The 24,801-nt window shown below is 26.4% G+C and overlaps 2 protein-coding genes across 4 annotated transcripts in view; both read right to left on the bottom strand.

Annotated features, from left to right (window-relative positions):
- LOC413829 (diuretic hormone receptor) overlaps nucleotides 1–12,318 on the bottom strand; it is an 86,788-nt gene extending 74,470 nt beyond the window's left edge. For both annotated transcript variants that reach the window (XM_016911383.2, XM_397268.6), the window contains exon 1: nucleotides 11,497–12,318. The gene's annotated coding sequence lies outside the window, so the exon portion shown is untranslated. The remainder of the gene's footprint in view (nucleotides 1–11,496) is intronic.
- A 336-nt stretch (nucleotides 12,319–12,654) lies between these two features.
- LOC413089 (protein spinster) lies at nucleotides 12,655–18,870 on the bottom strand. Of its 2 annotated transcripts, XM_006566799.3 has the most exons (10): nucleotides 18,377–18,870; nucleotides 18,082–18,278; nucleotides 17,852–18,003; nucleotides 17,528–17,731; nucleotides 17,318–17,452; nucleotides 16,956–17,217; nucleotides 16,730–16,828; nucleotides 16,337–16,562; nucleotides 14,949–15,043; nucleotides 13,542–13,679 (listed from the first exon to the last, which is right to left on the bottom strand). In XM_006566799.3, the coding sequence occupies exons 1-9, from the start codon at nucleotides 18,582–18,584 to the stop codon at nucleotides 14,991–14,993; spliced, it is 1,536 nt and encodes a 511-aa protein (XP_006566862.1). In that variant the 5' UTR covers nucleotides 18,585–18,870; the 3' UTR covers nucleotides 13,542–13,679; nucleotides 14,949–14,990. The 2 variants fall into 2 exon arrangements, with proteins under 2 accessions (XP_396540.4, XP_006566862.1); XM_396540.7 differs by lacking the exon at nucleotides 14,949–15,043 and having other exon boundaries at nucleotides 12,655–13,679; nucleotides 18,377–18,869.
- Between the last annotated feature and the right edge of the window lie 5,931 nt (nucleotides 18,871–24,801).

The raw sequence follows: 24,801 nt of genomic DNA, 5'->3' as shown, positions 1-24,801 counted from the left end.
CGTCAGAATGGCTAATATCCTCCGATTAAATAATTTCTGGTTTCGTATTAATGCGGATATAATATTTAACCGTAATTCAGCTTTCCAATGGACGTTAATCTGATTAAAATGGTAATTCGTGGCTTATGCGTTAAATAGTTGATTGCGCGATTAAATAAATTTTCAAAGCGTGTATAAATTTAATAAGTAAGTAAAATTTGTTAGAGTTGGATTATTTTTAATGTATTTGAAAATTAATTTCACTTCACAGTTGATTCCAAATCGAAATTTTCATTTGACCAAAAAAAAAAAAAAAAAAACAAATTTGAAATTGTGTACTTTAAACTTTAACAGTATTTCTATAAAAAATTCTGTTGCAAAATTATAGACGCGTCGTCATCAAAAATAAAAAAGAAAAAAAGCAAAATTAATAGTTTTTTAGTTACAGAAATTTTTCAATCGTTCCTCCATTTTAAATCGCATATTTCAAAGAAAATAAATATTTATATATATTTTTCACATTTTTCACATATTTTGAACATCACAAATTCAGACATTGCTTATTCTAAAAGAAAAAAAATAAAACAACCGTTTTCTTAATATTCCAAAAAAAAAAAAAGATAAAGAAAAAGTGTCGTGTGAGTTAAAAATTATAAAAAGAAATCTTCCTTTTCCTTTTTCCTCTTTCGATAAGATGCTTAAATTTGACGCAACAGCCCGGATTGATCGTGTTTCCAAGAGGACGAAAAGAAGAGGAGAGACATCTTGTTTACTATTTTCCTCTTCCCGAGAAAATCGCAAAAATCATAAAAACCTCTCCTCTATTCCTTCCAACGAATTTTAATTCGCGGTTTCAAACAGAATTAATAAAATAATTAATGATTAACGAAATAAAAAGCTTAAAAAACACAAAGAAAGTAGAGTTTTCCTTCGATCGTAAGTTAAACGAAGACGTTCTCTCCTCCAAAAAAAAAGAGAGAGAGAGAAAGAAAATTAAAGGAACAAACGAAGAAACAGAAACTTTGTTTGTTAAACATATATATAAAATTTCGTCCTAATTTCTTACCGGGGAGAAAACTTCCACCCTTCCTCTTCCATCCCCTAGTTACACACTGGCTAATTAATTCCTGGTCGAATGCTATTAAAAACGAACACGCCTACCTCCGAGGATGAACATCCCCCCACCCCTTTAACTTTAATTGAATTCGTCAATCCGCCGCTTCTTCTTTCTGTTCTCTCCCCTCGTTTATTCGTTTATATTTTTATTAAAGCAAATTCCAATTCTTAACCCCCTCGAAACTGGGTCCAACTTTCGAGAAATAAACTCGCTTCATCGTGAATTCTTTTTCGACACGATCGATTCGTTTCGAGCAGTTTTAAATGCTTAAATTTTAGAAGAAACAGTTCGAGTTCTTCTTCGACGAATTTTTTTTCATCCTGTTTGATGCAAATGATACTCGTGAAATACATTTATTCGAATAATATTCTAAGAGTAAAAAAGAAAAAGAAAAGGAAGATTTTAATTACCTTCGCGATTTTTAGATTGGAAAATTTATCGAAATGTTTGGAGACGATTAAATTATTTTCACCCCTATTGCATGAATTTTTATAAAGAATTATATAGTCTATTATATAGTCTATAGAATTATATATCTATTTAAAAATTTCTAAATTTTAAATAAAATCTTACTAATTACCTTCGCGATTTTTAAATTGGAAAATTTATCGAAATGTTTAGAGGCGATTAAATTATTTTCACCCTTATTGCATGAATTTTTATAAAGAATTATATAGTCTATTATATAGTCTATAGAATTATATATCTATTTAAAAATTTCTAAATTTTAAATAAAATCTTACTAATTACCTTCGCGATTTTTAAATTGGAAAATTTATCGAAATGTTCGGAGGCGATTAAATTATTTTCACCCCTATTGCATGAATTTTTATAAAGAATTATATAGTGTCTATTTAAAAATTTTAAATAAAATCTTTAATTTTTAAAAATTTAAATAAATAATAACAACATTCTTATTCTCTAAAACGTTGACGTATATAGCTTGCACTTCCATTTGCGGGAACACGTGTTGGAAATTTAAGTCCCCAATTGGGAACGGAATGCAATAGAGGATCGATATGGATGTTTATGATGATCACGTATAGCAAGTATATACATATATACACGAGAAATATTCGTAGAGAAATATCTATGGAAAAAAAGGAGGAAGGGTGAAATTTTTATCTGGACGGGAAACGACATTCGTACGGTTTCGTTTGTTTGCGAAAGCGGCGTAAAAGTAACGTGTATACGCCGTGACGTTAACGGATAGCCTCTGACAGGGCGAAAATATTTCAAGGAAAAGCGATATCGAATGCATTAATTTATCGCGGGGATAAAAAAGTTTCCGCGCGCGAATTATCGATTATTTATTCGATTATATTTTCACTTTTCACTTAAATTTAAAGAAGAAGAAATTGTTCTTAGAAATCTCAACGATTAAATTTCCAATACTTCGAAATAATATAATCATTATTTCATTCCTCCCTCGGGGAATAAATTAATATTGATGAAAAATTATTTCGATATTATTAATTAATATTTATCGGAGAGGATAGATTAATATTCGTAAATGATGTACTATCTCGTATGAATATTTAAATTTGATTATTAGCATGTGGGGAATTTTACAAACGTATAAAATAATGCAAATCACCAACAATAAAATATTAACGTATGGATAACGTGGTGCAACGTCGATTGACCCCATCGAATCATGATTAATGAGATCGAGATTCGAGATCATAATTTCATTTTAATCTTCTCTCTTTTTTTTCTCTCGAAACACAGAAAGCCTCGTTTGAACGCAAACTATTCCGATACCTCGATTTATCTGGTAATAAATATTCGGGATCAAGGCTCGGTATCTCGACCAGACTTTCGATCGTTATTTTGAACATCTTATCACGTCCGAGTATCTGCCCTAACGGTATTTCATCTTACCTGTGCGAATCGTGTTTCATCGTGTCCATCCATTTATAATATCGTGGTTGGAATAAATTTGGAAAGGGTGGAAAATAACTTTTTCCTAATTTTGATATTTTTTTTTTTTATTATTCCTCTTCACGCCTCTATTTCCTTAATACGATATATTCAAATATACGTTCGAAATTTTTATCAGATTTTAATTCCTTCTTCATAAACGTATGCAAATGATACGTGAAATACATTTATTCGAATAATATTCTAAAAAAAAATAAGAAAGAGATTTTAATTACCTTCGTGATTTTTAAATTGGAAAATTCATCGAAATTAAATCTGTTTATCGATTGTCGTTTCTCGAAGCTCAAAGTTTTTAAATAGAAAGAAAAAAAAGGAAGAATGTAGAAGGAAAGAGAAAATGGATAACGGTAGCGCGAAACGATAGTCTAACATAAATAAACGCCTTGCTGCACACTGATGAATAAACCACGGATGTTTCGCACATTTTGTAAGAGAAATGTAAATCCGCGAAACGCAAATAGGAAATAACGTGAAGGAAGAACAAAGCTAAAAATACCGAACGATATCTTGAATAAAAAATTGTTTACACAAATATTTTATTATCAATTGTAATAAAATATAAAGTTTTTTCAAATATAGAAATAAAAATTCAACGAATACGATTTAATAAAAATATGTGTATATACATTAAATTTTATATTTTATTATTATCACTTGGTTAATAGCAGCAACGTTGTAAATATTAATATTAAAGTTATGAGGTCGATGGAATTCACTTTATTGCTGTTGATATATTATGCGAATTTATCGTTGCATACCTTAACACACCATGTTAATATCGTGGTTGGATAATATCGATTTGAATATATTTGATATTATTATTATTATTAGCCGAAATTACTTAGCGTTTTTATCGAATTTATTAAAATTTTATGCGTTATTTAACGTCGAGTAAAATTGAGTAGAAAATTATAAATATAATTTACATTATAAGTTTATGTATCAAGAATAGTATAAATTGAATTTGCAACCGATTTAAAAATAAAATGACAACAAATGTTTTTCTTCTCGCCTCCTTTTCTTAAACTTTAGAGAAACTTTAGAGTGGAAAATATATAATGGCGTTTCCCTCGTGTATCTCGAGGAAAGGAAAAGAAAGAGGAGAGAACGGGGGGGAAAAAAGAGAGAGAAAAATGATGATGAAGCGGAGCAAGAGTTGAAAATTCTCGAAAGAATAATAATAAGAACGAAGAAGTGAAAAAGAAATGCGTTCCTTGTCATTTTTATTCTTTAATTTTCATCCTTGAATTTATTCTATCGTATTTTATATTACATCATACTCTTTGCAAATCGTATTTCAACGAGCTGCAACCAAGTTTACAACTGATCCTGTCAACATAACTCCATTGGGACGAACAATTTATCTTTGCTTCGTCCAAGTATGTATAATGTAGGATCGTCGTAATTTGGAAATTGCTAAATTACATCGATTAGTTTGATTATTTACGATTCGTTTCGAGGGGAGGATATCAGATTAGTAGTAATTGCATTAGCAGCAAGTTGATTTAAAATGGATCCATCCAGGGATATCCATCAAATGTCAAATTGTATTACTCGTTTCGTTTTGTCTCTTGGTGGATTCAATTTTTAAAATATATTTTTTAAATTTTACGTTACATATTTTATAATTTTAGAATTTTTGTATTAATTTTACGAAGGAAAAAGAAATTAATAGAAAGAGTAAAAAAATATTATAAGTGAATAAAATTGTGTTAAATTTTTTCCCAGATTATTGACACAGATTTTCTGCAATCCTTTTGATCATCCACTCGACGCAAACGGTAAATATTATATCAAACGAATCAACTTTGTTTCTTATGAAACGATAAATTTCACTATATAAAGCTAGAGAAAGGAAGGAGATTGTCTCGCTATAAACGGATCATTCTCCTTAACGAGGCCGGACAACTCGAGATTCCTTCGAGATGCAGCTTGCTTTCTTTCACTCCGTTTTCTTGCTTTCGACGCGAGGCGGCCGACAGGAAATCATAAATCGTATCGATCGATTTAAAATTTACGAGCGAGCATGGGTCTGCTTTTGTTATAGGCTGATATAGGAATAAGAAGCATCGAGCGGAATGGCAGTGATGAACTGTAACGTGACAGAATTGGCTTTTCCTTCGGCTCGAGGAAAAAATGTGCGGTATTCGCTAAGAGAATACCTATCCTTTCCACGATCATGGAAATTAAAAATTAATTTCGAAATTTCGACCGATGTAATGCTGAAAATTTTCATCGAAGAATTTTCTATTCCATGATGATCATGGATTAATTAAAAATCGAAATGATTGATTTTTTAGATCTGTGTAATTTTGTAAAGCCTTCAAATTCTCGAAATTAAAAATTTTCTCAAAATTTTTCAAAATAATAAATCATTGGTAATAACAGTCATTCTTAATTTTTTTAGAATTTCGAATCACGAAATTAGGCAACTGTTTCGAGATCTTAATGTTGAAAATTTTCATCAAAGGATCTCTTATTGAATTCCATGATCATGGATTAATTAAAAATTAGTCGAAATGATTGATTTTTTTAGATCTGTGAAATTTTCTAAAACCTTTAAACTCTCGAAATTAAAATATTAATATTAATTATTAAAATTGTAAATTAAAATAAATATTAAAATTTTTTTTCCTTCTCTTTTTTTCTAAATTTTTCAAAATAATAACTCACTTTTAAGTCATTTTTAATTTTTTAGAATTTCGAATCACGAAATTAGGCAACTGTTTCGAGATCTCGATCGATCGATCTTAATGTTGAAAATTTTCATCAAAGGATTTCCTATTCAATTCCATGGACTAATTAAAGATTAATCGAAATGATTGATTTTTTTAGATCTGTGAAATTTTTGAAGCCTTTAAATTCTCAAAATTAAAATACTTTTCTTTTCAAAATAATAACTCACTTCTAATAACAGTCATTCTTAATTTTTTAGAATTTTTTCGAATCACGAAATTAGGCAACTGTTTCGAGATCTCGATCGATAGATCTTAATGCTGGAAAGTTTCATTGAAGAATCTTCTATTATTGCCAATAAGAAAGCACAGGGTTAAAAGGTGGAAAGTTCGAGTTTCTTTCGTTTGCAGAAAAAAGGAGGAGGAATTGCACGTTCGATCGAGTAGATCTTGCGCGAGAAAAAAAAGTTTGTAACTTCATCATTGGTGTAAACCGTTTAAAGCCAAGCGGCGTGAAGGAAGAAGGATGAAATTTCGCAGCAGAAACTTTCAGGGGGATTGGAATCGAGAGTGTAATTGAGTTCATACGCTTGAATTATTATTGATATTGCGAAAATTAGTGGTAATGAAGTATTAAATCGAGGGAAATTGGAATTTTATAAAATGTTTTAAATCGTGTTGAGTCGAGTGAAATTGCGTTAAAGGATTTTCTTTTATCTTGAGAGAGGCGAAACCAACTCTACAGTATTCCTTCACACCTTGCCTATATCATTATATTCGCCATTCTCTCGAGTGGAAAATATCATCGCTTCCCCTTTGAGAAACTACTTTCAAATATTCCATTCGAGAACGCGACAACATCTCAATTTTGAATTTGACCAATGTTTGAAAACACATTTGTCGTCCATTTCCATTTCCATTGTAAAAAAAAAAATTTAACTAATAAAAAAAGACCTAGACGACGAATTTTGAATTTGACCAACGTTTGAAAACACATTTGTCGTCTATTTTCCATTTCCATTGTAAAAAAAAAATTACTAATAAAAAAAGACCTTGACCTAGACGACTCAGATTTATGGCTCCATTTACCAAGTGTATATATCCTCTGACGTTACAGTAAAAAAAAATAAAAGAAAAAAGTGAAAATCTCTTTAAATGAACATTTTATAACACGTGTAAGTTGAAAATATTACTTTCAACGACTTACAATTTCGAATATATCTCGGTATACTAATCTTAAAAACATTATGCTTCCTCGTTTATGATAATCACACGTAATAATCCTATAATCTCAATTCTTCCAAACCATTTTCAGTAGAAAGAAATCTTGATTCATAATTTAGACTCATGATTCCATCAAATATTCATTCTAAATAAACAAAGAAATAGTATTCTTTTTAACATTTTTAACATTTTATATTACATCCAAATTAAAAATAATGTTTTCAACAATTTACAACTTTACAATCTGCAAAACTATACAAAAATTCTAAAAATACTATATTTTTTCTTCTACAACAATCTCAACAGCAATAAAAAGAAAGCTTCTCTTACAATTCAGATTCATGACTCCACTAAATGTGTATTTACCTCAAATTACCACAAAGATCTTTTTAAACAAATATTTTACATTATATCCAAATTAAAAATATTATTTTCAATACAACTTTATAATCTGCAAAATTTCAATTACACAAAAATCTTAAAAACATTATACTTTCTCCTCTATAACAATCTCAACAGCAATAAAAAGAAAGCTTATCTTACAATTCAGATTCATAGCTCCACCAAATCTGTATTTACCTCAAATTACCACAAAGATCCTTTTAAACAAACATTCTACATTACATCCAAATTAAAAATACTATTTCCAACAATTTACAACTTTACAATCTCAATTACAAAATTGCAAAATTTCAATTACATTAAAATCCTAAAAACGTTATACTTTCTCCTCTACAATAATCTCAACAGCAATAAAAAGAAAGCTTATCTTACAATTCAGATTCATGGCTCCACCAAATCTGTATTTACCTCAAATTACCACAAAGATCCTTTTAAACGAACATTCTACATTACATCCAAATTAAAAACACTATTTCCAACGATTCTACAAAAATTTCAATTACACAAAAATCCTATAAAACCACTATATTTTACCGCCCTACTCATGACAACCCTACAATCTCGACCACCTTAAACCATTATAGTGGAAATCTCATTGTCAGATCCACACTCCTTCCCGTAAATGTGCATCCACCCTTGAAACGACCAAGACCCTCTCATCCTCTCATCCTCGTTGAGCAGGCATTCTGCCGCGGACGTATATAGTCGAAATTACTACTTTCAGTAGTATAAACAACGTTGCGGCGCGTCACGTTTGCAATCCACGTTGCGTTGCCGCGCCGCAAGGAGAGGGGAGAAATGCGAGGAAAAGAAGAAACGGGGGGAGGGGGAGAAGGGAGAGAGGGGGAAGGAGGAAAAAAGTAGCTGGTTAAAGTTTCTCGAGATAAACGATGGCCGTAAGCGAGTAAGGATATTACGCGCGAAAAGACAGTCGCAGTGTTGAACGACCTAGAAACGGTTCACCATCTGCGTCAACGCGGAGAATAACCGTTTAAACGAGATAGAGTAGGCGGCCACTTTAAGGCTGGCGGTAAAAAAAACAGATCGACCAACGCGTCTTCCAACACGGGTCACGGAGCGGTGGTGGCCGAGCGTTATTTTAGAATTAAGGGCAACTGTCGATGCAGGCAATCGTTGTATACGCAAGGCTGGGCGCACAGCCGGAAAAACAAAATTTTTCGGTCGGTAAGAGTGTTTCGAGAGAGTGTGTTTTCGTTACCATGTGTGTAACAGGAAACGGTTTAATGGGATTTCTTGCTGTGGATGACTCGTTTTCAGAGGAGAGCGCGAAAATATGAGAAACTTGAGAGAATTCTTGAGAGATGAATAATACAGATTCGATTTACAGTTTGATCAAATAAGAATCGAAGAGAGTTTCTTCGGTAACGGATGGATGAATTTTTGATTTAAACGCAATAACGAAATCGGAAATGATTATCCATCGCGATACTTGTGTTGAAAAAAAAAAAAAAAGTAAGATAAAAATGAAAAATAATCTTTTTCATCTTCTCATTTTTTGAACGTGTTAATATATCTCGATGTAAATTAATGATCGTTTGATTTGAAAGTGGGATGTTGGTTTTGGAACAGAGATACGAGTTCTCGAGAAGTCTGATTTGAATAACACGTTCAATACGGTAAGATACGAATCGATTTTCGATAACGTATATGGATTTTTGATTGTGCACGAGATACAATGATGGTAGGATGATGAAAAATGTAATGAATACAATATGTATAATATGTAATATGACAATATTTGCATTGAATGCAAATGCAAAAGAAAATTGGATATTTAGAAAATATTTCATCTTTATATTTCCTGCATTGAATATATTATATTAATAAGATTTCTTGGTGTATACGTGGATTGGATTGTTAATTTTGCAACATAGAAATGAATGAAATAGAAAGAGAAGTTTTTGAGGAATCTAATATATTTAAGCATTTTCTCTGGCAATGATTTTAATCAACGATTTAAAAAAAAAGATTTTTTAAATATTTTTTTGCGATATATGATTATTTAATTTAACGTTAAATATTCTTTTATCGATTCAATAATATTGTTATAAATATAATAAAGTAGTAAGATTTATTTGAAATTATTTTTTTTTATTGGAAATAAAATGTTGATTAAATTGATATGGAAGGATAGCCTGGTAACGTGAAGAAAGATAAGTTGAATTATCTGGGATTGGATACGATTAGTTATTTTCTGTGATTGCCAATCATTGGTTGAAAATTGGAAGAGAGTTTTTTCGTGTTATCTGTAGCGTCGATGGCCTACGATAGATATTGCTTCAAATCCCTTGCGACAAATAACGTTTCTGGCATATCATGCGATTCCTATGCTAACGTTTCGCCTGCTTTTTTGAAATTTTATATAGAAACTTCTTGATATTTCTACCGAATATGCAAATTTAGATATAAAATTTAGATATAAAATTTGTAAAATTTCACGCTACTTCGAGCGTCATTAATTTTTGTCATTAAAAAATTTAGTGAAAAACTAGGATTAGATACCCTATTATAAAAAAGTAATTAATATATTAAGTTATTAAATGTTGAATCATTAAAATTAAATGATATGCCGGCTTTTTATATCTAATTAGAGATGCTTGTCGATTAATTTGATAGTCCACGATATGATCTACTTGAGTTTAAATTTATGTATCGTTGTTTTAACTGGCCTGAATTATTAATTGAATATTTTAATTAAATATTTAATTTTATTGTATTGAATATAATTTTATTATTAATTTTTATTTTAATTGAATATTTTAATTCGGGTATTTCAGAGTATCATTATATCTAGTAGAAGTGGATAAAACCAACTTGTATATTGTTACAATGAAGCACACTATGTCAACGATATCTTGTAGAACGAAGATTTTAATAAAGTTTCAAGACTAAATCCCTTTTAATAACTTTCTCAAGTGCGTTGCATGTATGGTGGTGCAAATTTTGAAAATGTTAGATACTATCTTTATCACTTTCATAAGATTATTGAAATTATTCTCAATATGAATTCGAATTTTAAAATAGAATATTTATATATTTAAATATTGCGAAATTATATTTAATAAAATACTGTAAGAAAATAAATTGTAAGAAAATAATATTTGTAGAATAAAATATTATTTAATATTATTTAATATTATCTTTCTTGCGAATAAACAAATTGTGATACAAGCGAACTTGTATTCATTGCTACTGAACAAGACAGTCAAGCAAAATTGAATTAACAATTGTCGGCAAAAAACAAGCTTTTTGTTCGAGAATTTTCTTTATAGCACGAGCTCCATCTCGTTAACATAGGTTAACGAGTCGGAATTTTAAAGACATCGCGATAAAATGTTGAAACGAATGCAAAAAATGCTTTGATCCATTTTTTAAATCTTTTATATTGTGATTCGAATATCGATCAGATTTTACGTTTAAATTGGACGTCACTTGTGATTGAAATATGATTAATAACGAAATATATTTAATGAATAACGAAATATATTTAATAGGAAATTATTTGAAAGATTAGATTTAAAATCACGAATAAAGTAACCTCAAATGCATGGATATGTATAAATGTATATATTATATGTCATCATACTTCACAGTAAATACACAAGGTTTCAACCTTCAACTTATCGACATATTCTCAAGGTCATTTTTGATATACAAAAAAACTGAAGACTCGATTTTATAAAATACATAGAGATAATCATGTTTTAGAATCGTGTTTTTTCCCCTTGAATTTTATGTATTTTTTACACGAACATTTTTCTTTTTTAATCAAATTAAAAAGTTGATCCCTTTTTTTTATATCCTATAAATAATATATCTACAAAATTCCAAGCTATATATATATATATATATGTATATATACAAATATTATGTATATATCTATACAACATGTCACGATTTCTCAAATACTTAATTAAAAAAAAATTTCTAAAAGACACCAAAATATTCACCAAAGTATTCATTCGATCAATTATTCAACAAATACTAATACAATAATATATAATCGCCATTGTATTGGCCGCCATTAATTTTTATTTACGCATTACAATTTAATTTCCCTATGTATAAAATAAATTAGCGAGGAAATCAATTATTAAAAAAAAAAAAAGTAATAAAATAAAATTAATATCATACCTTCGAAACGTAGAAGTATACGTAGAACTTGTTGATTCTTTTCTGGAAGCAAATTTCGACGATTCTTTCTCGACAGTATTCTTCGAAAGATTTATCACCACTATATTTAATACGAATACCGAACAATTTCAAGATACATTTTGCAAAATCGATGAAACGATAAAATCGTCTTTGACCCTTTCAGCGTTGGCAAGCAATTTCCACTGAAACTACCAGTCGCCGGCAAAATTTGAAAATTGCCGATCTTGATTGACCAACTATTCCCGTCAATTATGAAACGCAATCTGCCAATCAGTTTCTCCCGCGTCCCTCCTTGTACACTAATACGAGTTATCCACAAGTAATACCGGGCTACGTTACATTTCCAGGAACTTCTACGACCTCTAAGCTTTATTTAGAACTTTTAGTGTCTGAAGAATTCATTGCACAAATCTCTGCACACGTTTCGATCGTGAAATCGTCCAAAATCCGAATATTCAAACACGACACGCATACCGCGTAGATAATCGTATTTTGACTGGTATACTTTCAAATTTTCTGATGTATCGTCGATAGTGGCGCCCTTCGATACGATAACGATCTTCGGTATCGTATTATTCTCGATTGTCGAACTATTCAATTAGAACTATGCAATAGATTTTAAAATGTCATGTTCTGCGCCATCATGCTGTCTTTTTTTTTCAATTTAAAATTATTTTAGTTCTTTCTTTGAAAATTGTTCACAAATTTGAAAAAAAAATATATTTTTCCTTTTTCTAAAAACTTTAAAATACTAAGATATTACGATAGCAATGGTGTTTCGTATACTATTTACGTATAATTTGCATTGTCTGGAGCAGCTTCCAACGAAAGACTTATCTTTGCCAAATATTAACACTGTCAACAATCTTTGCTTTATTTTTGAGATAGGGTCGATTCACAATGTTTTTTAGATAACCTTAATTATATTGCAATATTAAAACTGTAATTAACAGAAAATTATTTAAGATTATTAATTTGATAATTAAAATATTGTTTTTAAAATCAAAATATTTGCAAATATTATTGTAATATTTAAAACACAACTTGACATTATAAAATAATTTATTTTAATAAATAAATCTTTTTTTAAATAATTATCTGTGAATAAATGAAATTTATAAATAAAATTACAAAAGGTTTGAAAAATGGATAATTTGTTATATTTTTAAAATTATTATACAAAAACAGAAATTGGAGTATTACATTCAATATGCTTAAAAATACATAATTAAGCAGAAAAAAAATTATAAATATGTTATTTAAGATCTTAAATACGCATTATCTACAAAGATAGTAACTTTTTATCTAACAAAAAACAATAAGACTTTTTTTTTTCTTATTATTACAGAATTATGATGATATTTTATTTTATATTTATAAAATATATTTATAAATAAAAAATTAATTTCATTGGTATTTCTTCGATTTAATTTTACGCATTCTTTGTTTTTTAAACTAAGTAAATTATGTTAACTAAATATTTTATTGAATATTTTCGGCATTTTTTTTTTTTATAATAACTATTAAACTTATCTATATGCACATAAGGCACACAAATTGTTATATTATTAATATTATATTTAGTGAGAATAGATATATTAATTTTTCTAAGTATGAAAATGTTTAATAACAAAATTTTAATTTTATTACACATATCTGATAAATATTTACTTTACATACTACACAAGAATAACGTATTTTCTATCAGAAGAAACTTACTATAAAAATATAAGATGCAAAATTACTATAATACATATAATATACTCTAATGTGTTAAATAATTTTTAATCTATTTAAATATAGTCCTCTTCAAGTTCAATACTTCTGTACATTATTAACAGAATTACCTCTCTGAGGATAAGTACAAACTAACAAAATTTCTTTAATATATACGTTCTGTACTCAGAACATGTTATCATTGTGTCAATCAAATTATAACACAATAATTGCTCATTCTGAATCAAACAAATATTTCTTTCTATTTAATAAATATTCGTTGCTGAAACATGTTGCATTCCAATATTTCTTTTCATAATTTGTTTATAAATTTTTGCAATAAACAAAAAATTAAAATATCCATTATCATGGTTTGTGCACATCATCTTGTATTTCATTTTCAACTTCGTCATTACATATATACATTGAATCCGAAGTATTTGTACCTAAAACAAAATATATTTATAAATGTGTGTCAATAATATGTAATTCTTTTCTCCTTTAAGATTGACATATTTTTAACATCATCTAAATTTATCTGAAAATATATTTTTTCTTTTAAAGTTTATTTATAATAAGTTTGACATAAACACATTGTGAAGCAAATACAATCAATAATTTTAATAAAAAATTTAATTAATATATTGTTATGTTATACAAAATATAAAGCAAAAAATAAATTTGATGAAACATGTAATGCCAGAAAATATTGATCTTGAGAATTAAAATTAATGTATGAAATTAACATATGTCTCAATTTTTTTTTAAATATTCATTGTGATACTTTTATATTTATTTCAAATTCTTTTCTTTAGAATTTGAAACATTTGTCTTATTTTTCTTCTAACAGATAAATATATAAATTGCTACAAAATTTATATTGAAATGTAAATGAGAAATGATATTATGATCTAACAAAACAACAAAAATACTACTACATGTTAGTGTTCTTTGTTACATATTCTAAACAGATACTATTGTCAATAGCACCTTACATGCAATTATTTATCATGCAAAAGAAACAAGACATATTTATACATATTGTAATTGTGCAATATATTGTGTAGAAAATTTTTTCTTAGTAGGCAAGCTTCATCAGTTTTTATATATATAAATATATAAATTATAATGTTAAATTTCAAATATTGCAATAATTAATAAAATACAAGTATTACCATTGAAATTCCTAAGTAGCATTGAAATTGAATTAAAAAATGAATAATATTTAAGATAAAAACATAAGAATAAATAATCACATATGGAATCCTTATCAAAATAAGACTGAATAAAACAATTGAGGAATATAAGAATATTATATGACAAAAGTCAAAAAGAAACAAAAAAAAATATATATTCGATAATCAATTTAAATTATTATTTATAATTTATAACATCTATTAAATTTATTTATTTTATCAATTAAAATAAAATTAAATTGGAAGTGATTAATTTTGAAATAAAATTCAATTAAAATATCCAAAAAAATAATTATTTTTAATTTTACTAATTAATAAAAAAAGTTTACAATTCATTTTATATTTATATAAAATTATTCTTTTATTAAAATGAAAAAAAATTGTATATATTAAATATAATAAATAAAAATTGTTACAATTTCTATTTTTTATTTTAAATGTTGTAATAATTTTCAGATATAAACTGATTATCGTATGAAATAAAAAAAAGATTTGAAATCATTAAAATAAATTATGTACCAGATTTACAGCACACTATCAGGAAAGGCCCAGTGATGTGATTTATAAACACGTTGATTCAGCTTGCCCATTATTCTTAGAATCTAGATACTTCTCTGCAAGAAAGATGTATGCATATTACATAAAATTAACTTCATATTGATTTCATATTAAACCATGTGGAATACTGTAAGTTGAATATATATATAATAAATTGAATGCATAGGAAATGTCAAACAATGAAAATATAAAATACATACAAGAACAAAATATTATAAAGTATGAAAAATTTACAACTAAAACATAAAGTATTAAACCAAAAATTATTTTAAAATATATTCTTATAAACAATTTTTCTATGTTTAATTGTTTGCCTATACTACATTAACAATATTTTTTAACACATTAAGTCCCGTAATATTAATCATTAAATGGAAAAATAAACTAAAGAGGAAAATGTGCTTTTTATTAGTAATTTAACAAAGCTGTCACCTTTCAAAAAATTATATTATATAAATAATATTTCATAAAAATATAAATTAAACGGTAATGATATAAATAAATTATTTAAGTTTAAAAATTTGCATGCTTTCAAAGAAATTATATTTAAAAAACTGTCAACTTTAACAAGTTAAGCGCCTTTGATTTCCAAAAAAATAATTGTTTTAGAACAAAGGGACAACTTTGTATCATTCTCCTTCATATTTTATAAATCACATATTTTATTTTTGGAAATATTAAATGAATAAAATTTTTCTACACATTTTTAATTTCAAATATATAACAAGTTTTATAATTATATTTATTAAACAATTTCGAGCGCTTAACGTGTTAAAAAAATTAAATTGTAACATTTCCTTACTTTTCGCCTCTGTCCATTTAACGCCAAACTTGCAAATAATTCATGCACTGTGCAAAAATAATTATATTATAATCATATATAAATTATTATTTTATTTGTATATTTATTTCAAATATGAAAAATTAATACAACTTTATTAGTGACAGCTCTTAATAGAGATAAATTTAAATGCAACGTTTTCCTCTGTAGAATATAAATAATAAATGATTAAATAATAAAAAAATATGTCTTTAATCTTATGATTTGGTAATAAAAAATTACTAACATGATTCATCAATAACATGTACATCTTGCAGCTAATATATTATAAGCAATAATACGTTATTTTTTAGTTAAAATCTCCGCATTATTCTTGCGAAAAGTGTTTCCAATAACAACAAAGCAATGAAAAACTTTAAAAGAATTATAAAACTTGTACTAACTTGTGTGTGTACATACATATACATCAAACATTAAGCTGATTAGTAAGTTTTCATACAAACATGCAAATAAGATGCTAAGACAAAGTTTCTTTTCTTTTTACGTACTTGAATCCTACTTCACTTACCTGCAATTACGAGATCAACTAATGCTTTATCCTTTTGTATATACAAAGCTGTAATGAAGAAAAATAAACTGCCAAGCACTGCTACGAACATTGTAAGAAATAATGCATATTGCAAGCTACGAAATTCGAGAAGTATATCGTCCTGACTCATTATATTCATCATTCCAGCATCAATGTATTTTATATATAGTTCTGAAAGAAGAACTGTTTTCAGTCCTTCTGATAACTGCAAACAATCAATAAAAATATGAAATTTATTAATAATAAAGATAATACATAAAATAGAAGAAAATGTGAAAATATATTATATTATTTATTGAAATTATTAAACAATATAAAAAAATTTGAAATATATAATTTAAAAAAAATTTAATATATATTTTAGATATTTACCAAACCAATAAGATATGGACTTCCTGCATCTCCAAAGGCATGTGCAATGAGTATTTGAAATGCTTCAGCTGTAGATCTTCTTGTTGGTATCACTACATACTATATTAAAAGAATATAATTTAATTTATAAATTATAATTATAATTAATATATTAAAAGAATATAATTAAAAATATTAAAAATTAATTTAATTTAGAAACATATAGAATTGAAAATAAATATCATACCAATAATATATCTGCTACAATAGACCAATTTAAGTTTAATGATAATTGTCCAAAGAATATTAATATATAACATAATATAGAATTTGTATTGGCAGTTAAAGATGCAAAGAACAATAATGGAACACTAATTAAAAGTCCCATAGCACATATTAGAGGATCAGCTTGCTGCCAGTGTACTCTTAATTTTTGAGCTAAAAATGAACCAAGTGGAACTCCTATTAAACCAGCTACCATTCCTATTAATCCAAATTTATATGCTACACTGAAATAATTACAAATAAAAGTTATAATTGTAGTTTAAAATTATTTCTGAAAATATAATCACTTATCTTAAATACATAAAAAATAAAATAAAAACATACTCATCTGGATCAACGTTGTGTCCATTAGGATGTAATGTAAATCCCAATTGTAAAAATGTTGGTGCCCACCAAGCTAATGCTCCCGCAACAAAAGCCACACATGTGAAACCAGCAGAAGAAAGCATAAAACTTCGACTAGATATAAAAAGATATATAAATAATAGCAATATAAACAATTATAAATATATAAATAGTTACTTTAATATTTACTTTTTTAATAATGCTTTGATATCATTTGACCATGCAGTATTTGATAAGTGAACTCCACCTTCTCTTTCTCCTCTAATAGGATCTCTTACTATTGCAAGCAATAAAATAATTGCTAATAAACCAAATATAGGGGTAATACGTAAACCCCATTGCCAGGCACCAGTAGTTCTTGCTGCTTCACCACCTATTATATATCCTAAGCCGCTAAAAGGTAAATTATATGTAAATTTATGTATTAAATTTAAAATTATATTTTTTTTCCTTTTTATTTTTTGACAACTAAAACATATTATAATATTAATATGAATAAGAATTAAAATTTACCTTCCAACAGGTATTGCAAAATAAAATAATGCAAGCATTTTAGAACGCACATCTTTTACAAATAAATCACTAATTATTGTTGGTGCAATTGTGGAATAACTAGCCTCTCCTATACCAACAAGAGCCCTGAATAAGAGAAACCATCCAAATGACTGAAAAAAATTTTATTTTATATATCATAAAAATTATTTTATTAATTCTTTAATTTTTATTTATGAACATTTATCTACTTTCATGTATGAGCCAACAAATGTTGTCAAACACCATAAAAACACACCACTACTCATTATAACTTTTCTATTATAACGATCTCCCAAATATCCAAATAATGGTGCAAACACCATATAACTTAAAATAAATGCAGTTTGAAGTAATCCAGATTTATCATTAGTGATTTTAAAATCATTTTTTATTTCTGTCAGTACCCCTATAATATTATACATAAACTTTTATTGATTTTATTCAAAATATAATTTTACTGTATAAGCATAACTTTATTTCATACTGAAATAAAATAATACACACCAGCGACTGTAAAACGGTCCATATAGTTTAATAAATTAACGAAACACAACACTCCGACTGTAAACCAGTCGGTTCTGTTAATCATTCTCATTTCCGAAAACATTACGTTTTTTATTCGTCTCTCTCTAGATGTATTTTGAGCATTTTCAGCATTTACCATATGATATTCATACGTCGATACATTTGGAATTGATCCTTCATCGACCATGACTTAACAAATTCGTATTCGTGCCAATTATTATTTACATTGACACGAATATGTTCTTTTTATAAAAATATTTTAACCTTCTTGTATCGTGGCATGACCTTAAGCAGATTCCAATTTACGATATAACAAATTTTCTCATATGGAAGTAACATTATTCACATAACGGTACATTTTCACGATTTACTTATAAAACTGGCTACACAATTTACAAAGTATATGTTTAAATTATATTCTACATCTATTTAAGTCATATGACAACGTCACATCGGAAGATTCATGCTTGCGTCACATATATGCAATGTCGACAACTACGAAAATTCAATATTTTAATATTTATTATTATTTTACGATATTCTATATGCTTGAAATCTTATTGAATATATTGCAAAAGATATTATTTTAGTATTAATATTCTTATTTGATAATATAGTGTTATTTCAAAAACAGTTTATATTTTTGTCCAAAAACATATGTATAGGAATTTTATTTTTTAAACTAGACAAAAAGAAAAATTATTTTTATAAATATTGAATAATAATTAAACTGCTTTTATTTTATGATTCTATGTGTGTTGTTTAATGTATCTTTTATATATTAAAAAAATTAGTACGTGAAAAATGTATTCAATGTGTTTACCAATCTATAACTTTTTTTATGCAACAATGTATGTATATACATTTATGTATACTGCATATCTATATAATATATATACAATTATTTTGTATGAAGTGTCATAATAATAATTTCAATAAAAAAAATATAATATACATAAAAAATAATTAATATATATATGTAAATAATTAAATATATAAATATAATTGTAAAATAAACTATTATTCAAAATATTTTTAATAATTTGTACGTAGCATATTAAAATATAAAATATAAAAATAAAATATTATAATTATATAAATGAAAAAGCATCAATAACAAATATTTTTCTTCAAATCAAGAACGTAGCCTTTATTTTAAAAGATATTTTTCTAACTCTTTTTTTGCTTTTAAAATACAATTATCATATACAAGTATACAATGCTATAATTATCATGAAACACATTTATTAATTATCCACTTCTTACGAGTGTATTTATTATGAAGGAACATATTTTTTTTTAAATGTGATTCATTGATTGCAGTTGTTTAATTATTTATGTAAAACAAGCCATTTCAATCGCATATCTTTATATTAAATAATATCATTTGTCCATGTTACAAGTGATTACTATTCTCAATTATATTGAGATAACTTAATGATCACGAATATCTTAAAAATTATTTAAGTAATATTATGTAACAATGTAAAAGGTGTAAATGGTGAAAAACAATAATGCAGAAGAATTCATAATAACATATATTCTATATAACACAATACTTACATAGGTATATCTATGTATATATTTTTGAATTGGTATATATGTAAACATATATATATGTGTATATATATATATACACACATATATATATGTATAATAATGATATATTATTACATATATAATATATATGTAATAATTAATAAAATATAATGTTTAATAATGTTAATTGTATATGACTATAATATATTATTATCTCGCTCCTCATCATCGTCATCGTCGTCGTTGCCGATTAATCAGCTACTTTCTACCGTTTATATTGATTTTTATATATAATAACAATGATCTCAAAAGGCTTATACAATATTCGGCTAGCATATGGATAGCTTGAGATTTTTATTTGTCATTAAATATTTATATTTTTGTTATAGCACATGATAAATTCATTTCTTAAAACTTATAATGTCTTATTCTTTTTTTTTTTTTTTTTTATTTATCTGTGCTTATTCCTATGTTGCAAATATATTTTCATTCTTATCACTGCATTATGTTTGATACAATATAAATACAGGTTTAAATACAGCTTTCTCTCTTATATTGAAGCGCACTTTTAACGCACTATATATATAAATATATATATATATATATTTTTATGATCATTTCATTTTGTGAAATATTTTTGTCCATATTTTTGAAGATTAATTACTTCACTGTATTAATATTACAGTACAGTTCTCGCAACAAATTAATTATTTAACGTTTAATAATTAAAATTTTTTTTTTAATATTTGCATAATTGTATCGAAATAATTTTTTCCTTATATCATAAATTTAAATAATACACGAGATATAACGCGATCAGTGCGATCAATTATTGAGAATTTATTTTATTTAATTTAATCAAAGTATCAAACACGACATTATAAAATTGATTAAATACTAAATATTTTTAATACTTTAGGAATGATTGAAAAAATTGAACTTTACGATATACTATTTCAACATGTTTCGTGATTTGATATACCCTGTTACAAAATTGCAAGTTCGAATCAATATCAATGAAAACAAACGATAACGAATAGAAGCAAATGAGCGAATGAATAAAAGACAAAGGAATAATAATTAAATGGTTTAATTAAATTCGAAATAGTAAAAATATTAGATTAATATACGATTAATATAATAATAAATCGAAATAAATTACGATCATTGTTTAATTATTTTTCCTTACCTATCTCTACATTATGTCATTATTACTTAAAGCATATCTTTAATAAATATATGCTTAAATCTGCAAAACAACCTTCATTATACGTAAGTCCCCGAATGAATCATTGTTGAATTACCAGACGTAATGACGACGTTAACGATGAAGTCACTATGTGAATTCACTTTCTACACTTGCGATTCTACACTCGACACAACCACACAATTCTCGATAGTTGTGAAAATAACAAAAAAAAAAAAAAAAAAATGTCTTTCGTTTAGCATTTTTCAGCACGCAGAATTGTTCCATGATTTAGGGTTAGGCCCGTCACTGCAAAAAGAAATTGCATTATCGAAACGGACGCGTTCATGTTTCAGTGTAATGTCTAATTTGTCGAAAGAGCGTATTTTATCGACATAGACACAATTGGCGACAATTTGTAATTTAGCCCGGATAAAACGCAAAAACGATTCGTCGAATAATGAATACCGTAGGTGTTCCAGCGGCGCGAAAGGCGGCCGTATCGCGTGATGCGACGCCAATGCTTCTATTTGTCCCTTCTTCTTTGTGCTGGATTTCGTTGACACGCGTCGAAAAGAGGGCGCATTATAAAAACACAGGAAATCTATTGCTATTAGTGTATTGCGAATATAGATTTCGACTCTTGAGTTTTTCGATTGGTCGACTTTGTAGTGTTGATAATTCATTATCATCGTGAATATCTATATCGATATTTCGAAATCATTTACGAATTATCTTTGTTTCTTTTTTTTCTCAAATTGGACGATTATATATATATTGAGAAAATTTCTTAAAAATGGTTTCACATTAAATATTTGTACAATAGTATATTGGTAGCGGTATTCAAAAAACATCGTATGATGAACATGTATATATGTATGTGTGTATGTATGTGTGTATGTATATGTGTGTATATCTTTACATGTATTTATGTAGAAGTACATAAGCATTAGAAATCATTTTGACAATGTACTTTTTACATCTACGATCCGCTCAGCTTGATCACATCGAGTATGTCGAATCAAATCGAGTTATGAGCATTCAGTATCGGATCGATGTTTTTTTTTTTTTCATTTTTTTTTTTTTCTTTTTTTTTTTCGGTAATATCTACCATAGAAATGCATCTCGATTATTATTATTTAACGAACAAAAATTCGTCTCGAGTGTATAATAATATTTGTACACCCGATTTTTCGATACCCGATAATCCGATCCTGATATGCTTTTTATTATCTAAACTCGCGTGTGCAACATTAGGGACCAAAAAAAAAAGTCCCGCGGGCATACGCGAAGATAAAACAGTCTTTGTGTAAAAAGAGTCTTCGTATATGCGTGGCGCGCGTCGATGTTACATATCTTAATTATATTTATCATCTAATGAAACAAACGAAACTCGCCGCCGTCTAATTATGTAATTAATAGTAATGCATCGGCAACGATTTATAATATTTTCCTTGGAAAAGAACCAAGTTTTTTTTTTTTTTTTTTTGGTCTTCAACGCGCGAACAATGTGGACAAAAGATTCTCAAATAAAACTTTTTAAAATACATACATAATATATATATTCTGAAACGGTATATATATATATATATATATATATATATATATATATATATATATAAGATAATACGTCAGAAATAACGTTTTATTTATCATTAAAAATCGCGAAAAAAAAAAATGAAAAAAGTTAATTTAAATATATTTCTCGAAAAAATTTTTTTGAATTTTTATCTTTATATTTTTTTTTTTTTTCGTATCCGTTTATCAACGAAAAAGCAAATAATTAAAATTTATATTATAATCATTTCTGACAAATTATCTTATATATATATATATATATATATTTATTTACTATAGTGCTACCAGCGACAGCATCATATTCTCGTATTATATCATTGATTACGTGATACGTACCGAGAAAAAGATTTTAACCTATACCCAATGATTATATATATATATTTTTTTCCGAAGTAATCCATATTACACTGCAGATTCTTACTTTATAATATATACGTCTCTATAATAATATCCGAAATTTCGTTGCATTTTCTATATATTTTTTTTTTTCTTCTTCTTCTTCAATTAGAACGAATATTGCTAATGATTACAACGATGATTGCAACTACTTTATCGATATTATACTACTTAGGAGTCTATATAAAATTTGTTTACAGTTAATAGGAAGAATGGTGTTCAAAATTTATAATTATTAACACATTTCTATGTATTTGTATGTGTGTTCACGTGTGAAATATTATGAGGCATTCGACGGAATATTAAATACAGTCGTAGCGATTAATTAAGAGGAGAAACCGCCATTTTTCAGCACAAGCACAAATCAATGAAACTTCAATGGACTGTCATTGATTGATTAGGGGCACTGTACTCTTCGATATTGACCCGTTTAAATCCTGTTAATATATAGTTTGTGCTCGTAGAAAATTCATCGAAGCTTCTTTTATATTCAAACGCTTTTCATACTTTATTTTTTCTTTCTCTTCTATGTATATATAATACTTAATATAGTACAATAAAATGATATTAAATATTGAATCTAATATATATAATATAGCAATAATATAAAAAGAAAAGTTAATTTTCAATAAATTTAATTGAAAAAATGAAAAATTTATAATAAAATTTAAAATAAGTCTTGAAAAGGATTATATTTAAGATTTAAGATATTTTTCTCCATTTTTAGTATACTTTTTAATAATACATTTTAACTTTATCATTCATACTACTAGAATATAAAATGATTGCCGAACAGATTTGTTTAAAAAATTCGATGGATTTTTAAATTTCGAAAAGTGTTTACACAATGGCTTAAAATTTTTTTTTTTTTTTTTTGAGTGGGTGATTTTACACGAAGCTGCGATTATGTCTCATTATGGCACGAGTATTAAATTATAGAATGAAAAAATCCTTCTTACTAATAAATTTTTTCTTCTTTTATAATTCTGGTAAATTAGATATAAATATATATATATATTATATTTTTTTTTTTGAGCAAGGAAATAAATATTATGCAGTACACAAGTGAAAGACCTTAATCAGTCGAAATAAAAAAATTAGCGATAAACTCTAATTAATGTTAAATTATCTACTATTACTATCACAATGAAATTATAATAATACAATGCTAAAGATTTAAATATATATCATCTCTTTTATTATTCATATAAAAAAAAAAGCAAATCTACTTAATAAATAAAATAATCTAAAAAAAAATAAAAAATAAAATTTATCAAACATCCTATATGTGTTGAAAAATATATATATCAATTATTAAATTCTAATAGCACAGTTAATTAACTTAATACAATTACATATTATTTTCTTTTCTTATTAATTTAATACTAAAAAATTATTACTTTATGATATTTAATTATATTAAATATAAAATAGTCAAAAAAAAAATGAATTGAAAGTTTTGAACGATAAACAAACAAATCTAATTAACTTAAAATCTTATATATATATATTTTTTTTTATAATATTTCTATTCATATACTCAATCTATAAATTTATTTACGATATACTTTAATAACTTTATTTTTACGTCGGTTCAACGAACGAAGAAAGAAAAAAAAGTTAAGACGTGCGGACAAAATGAATTAATAAATTCAATATTTTTATTATAGATAGATTTATTAGCATAAAAAGTCTGATGATAAAA

The sequence above is a fragment of the Apis mellifera genome, linkage group LG3, assembly GCF_003254395.2.
Source record: "Apis mellifera strain DH4 linkage group LG3, Amel_HAv3.1, whole genome shotgun sequence".
In the NCBI taxonomy this organism is placed as follows: domain Eukaryota; kingdom Metazoa; phylum Arthropoda; class Insecta; order Hymenoptera; family Apidae; genus Apis; species Apis mellifera.
This window is presented reverse-complemented; position numbering and strand designations above follow the sequence as displayed.

Excerpts from the sequence above, each read along its gene's own strand:
- LOC413089 (XM_396540.7), bottom strand. The coding sequence starts at position 18,584 with ATGGTCGATGAAGGATCAATTCCAAATGTATCGACGTATGAATATCAT. Across the intron at positions 16,829-16,955 it reads TTGTAGCAGATATATTATTG|TATGTAGTGATACCAACAAG; the intron begins GTATGATATTTA and ends CTTTTAATATAG. Across the intron at positions 13,680-16,336 it reads AGTTGATCTCGTAATTGCAG|GTACAAATACTTCGGATTCA; the intron begins GTAAGTGAAGTA and ends ATTTTGTTTTAG.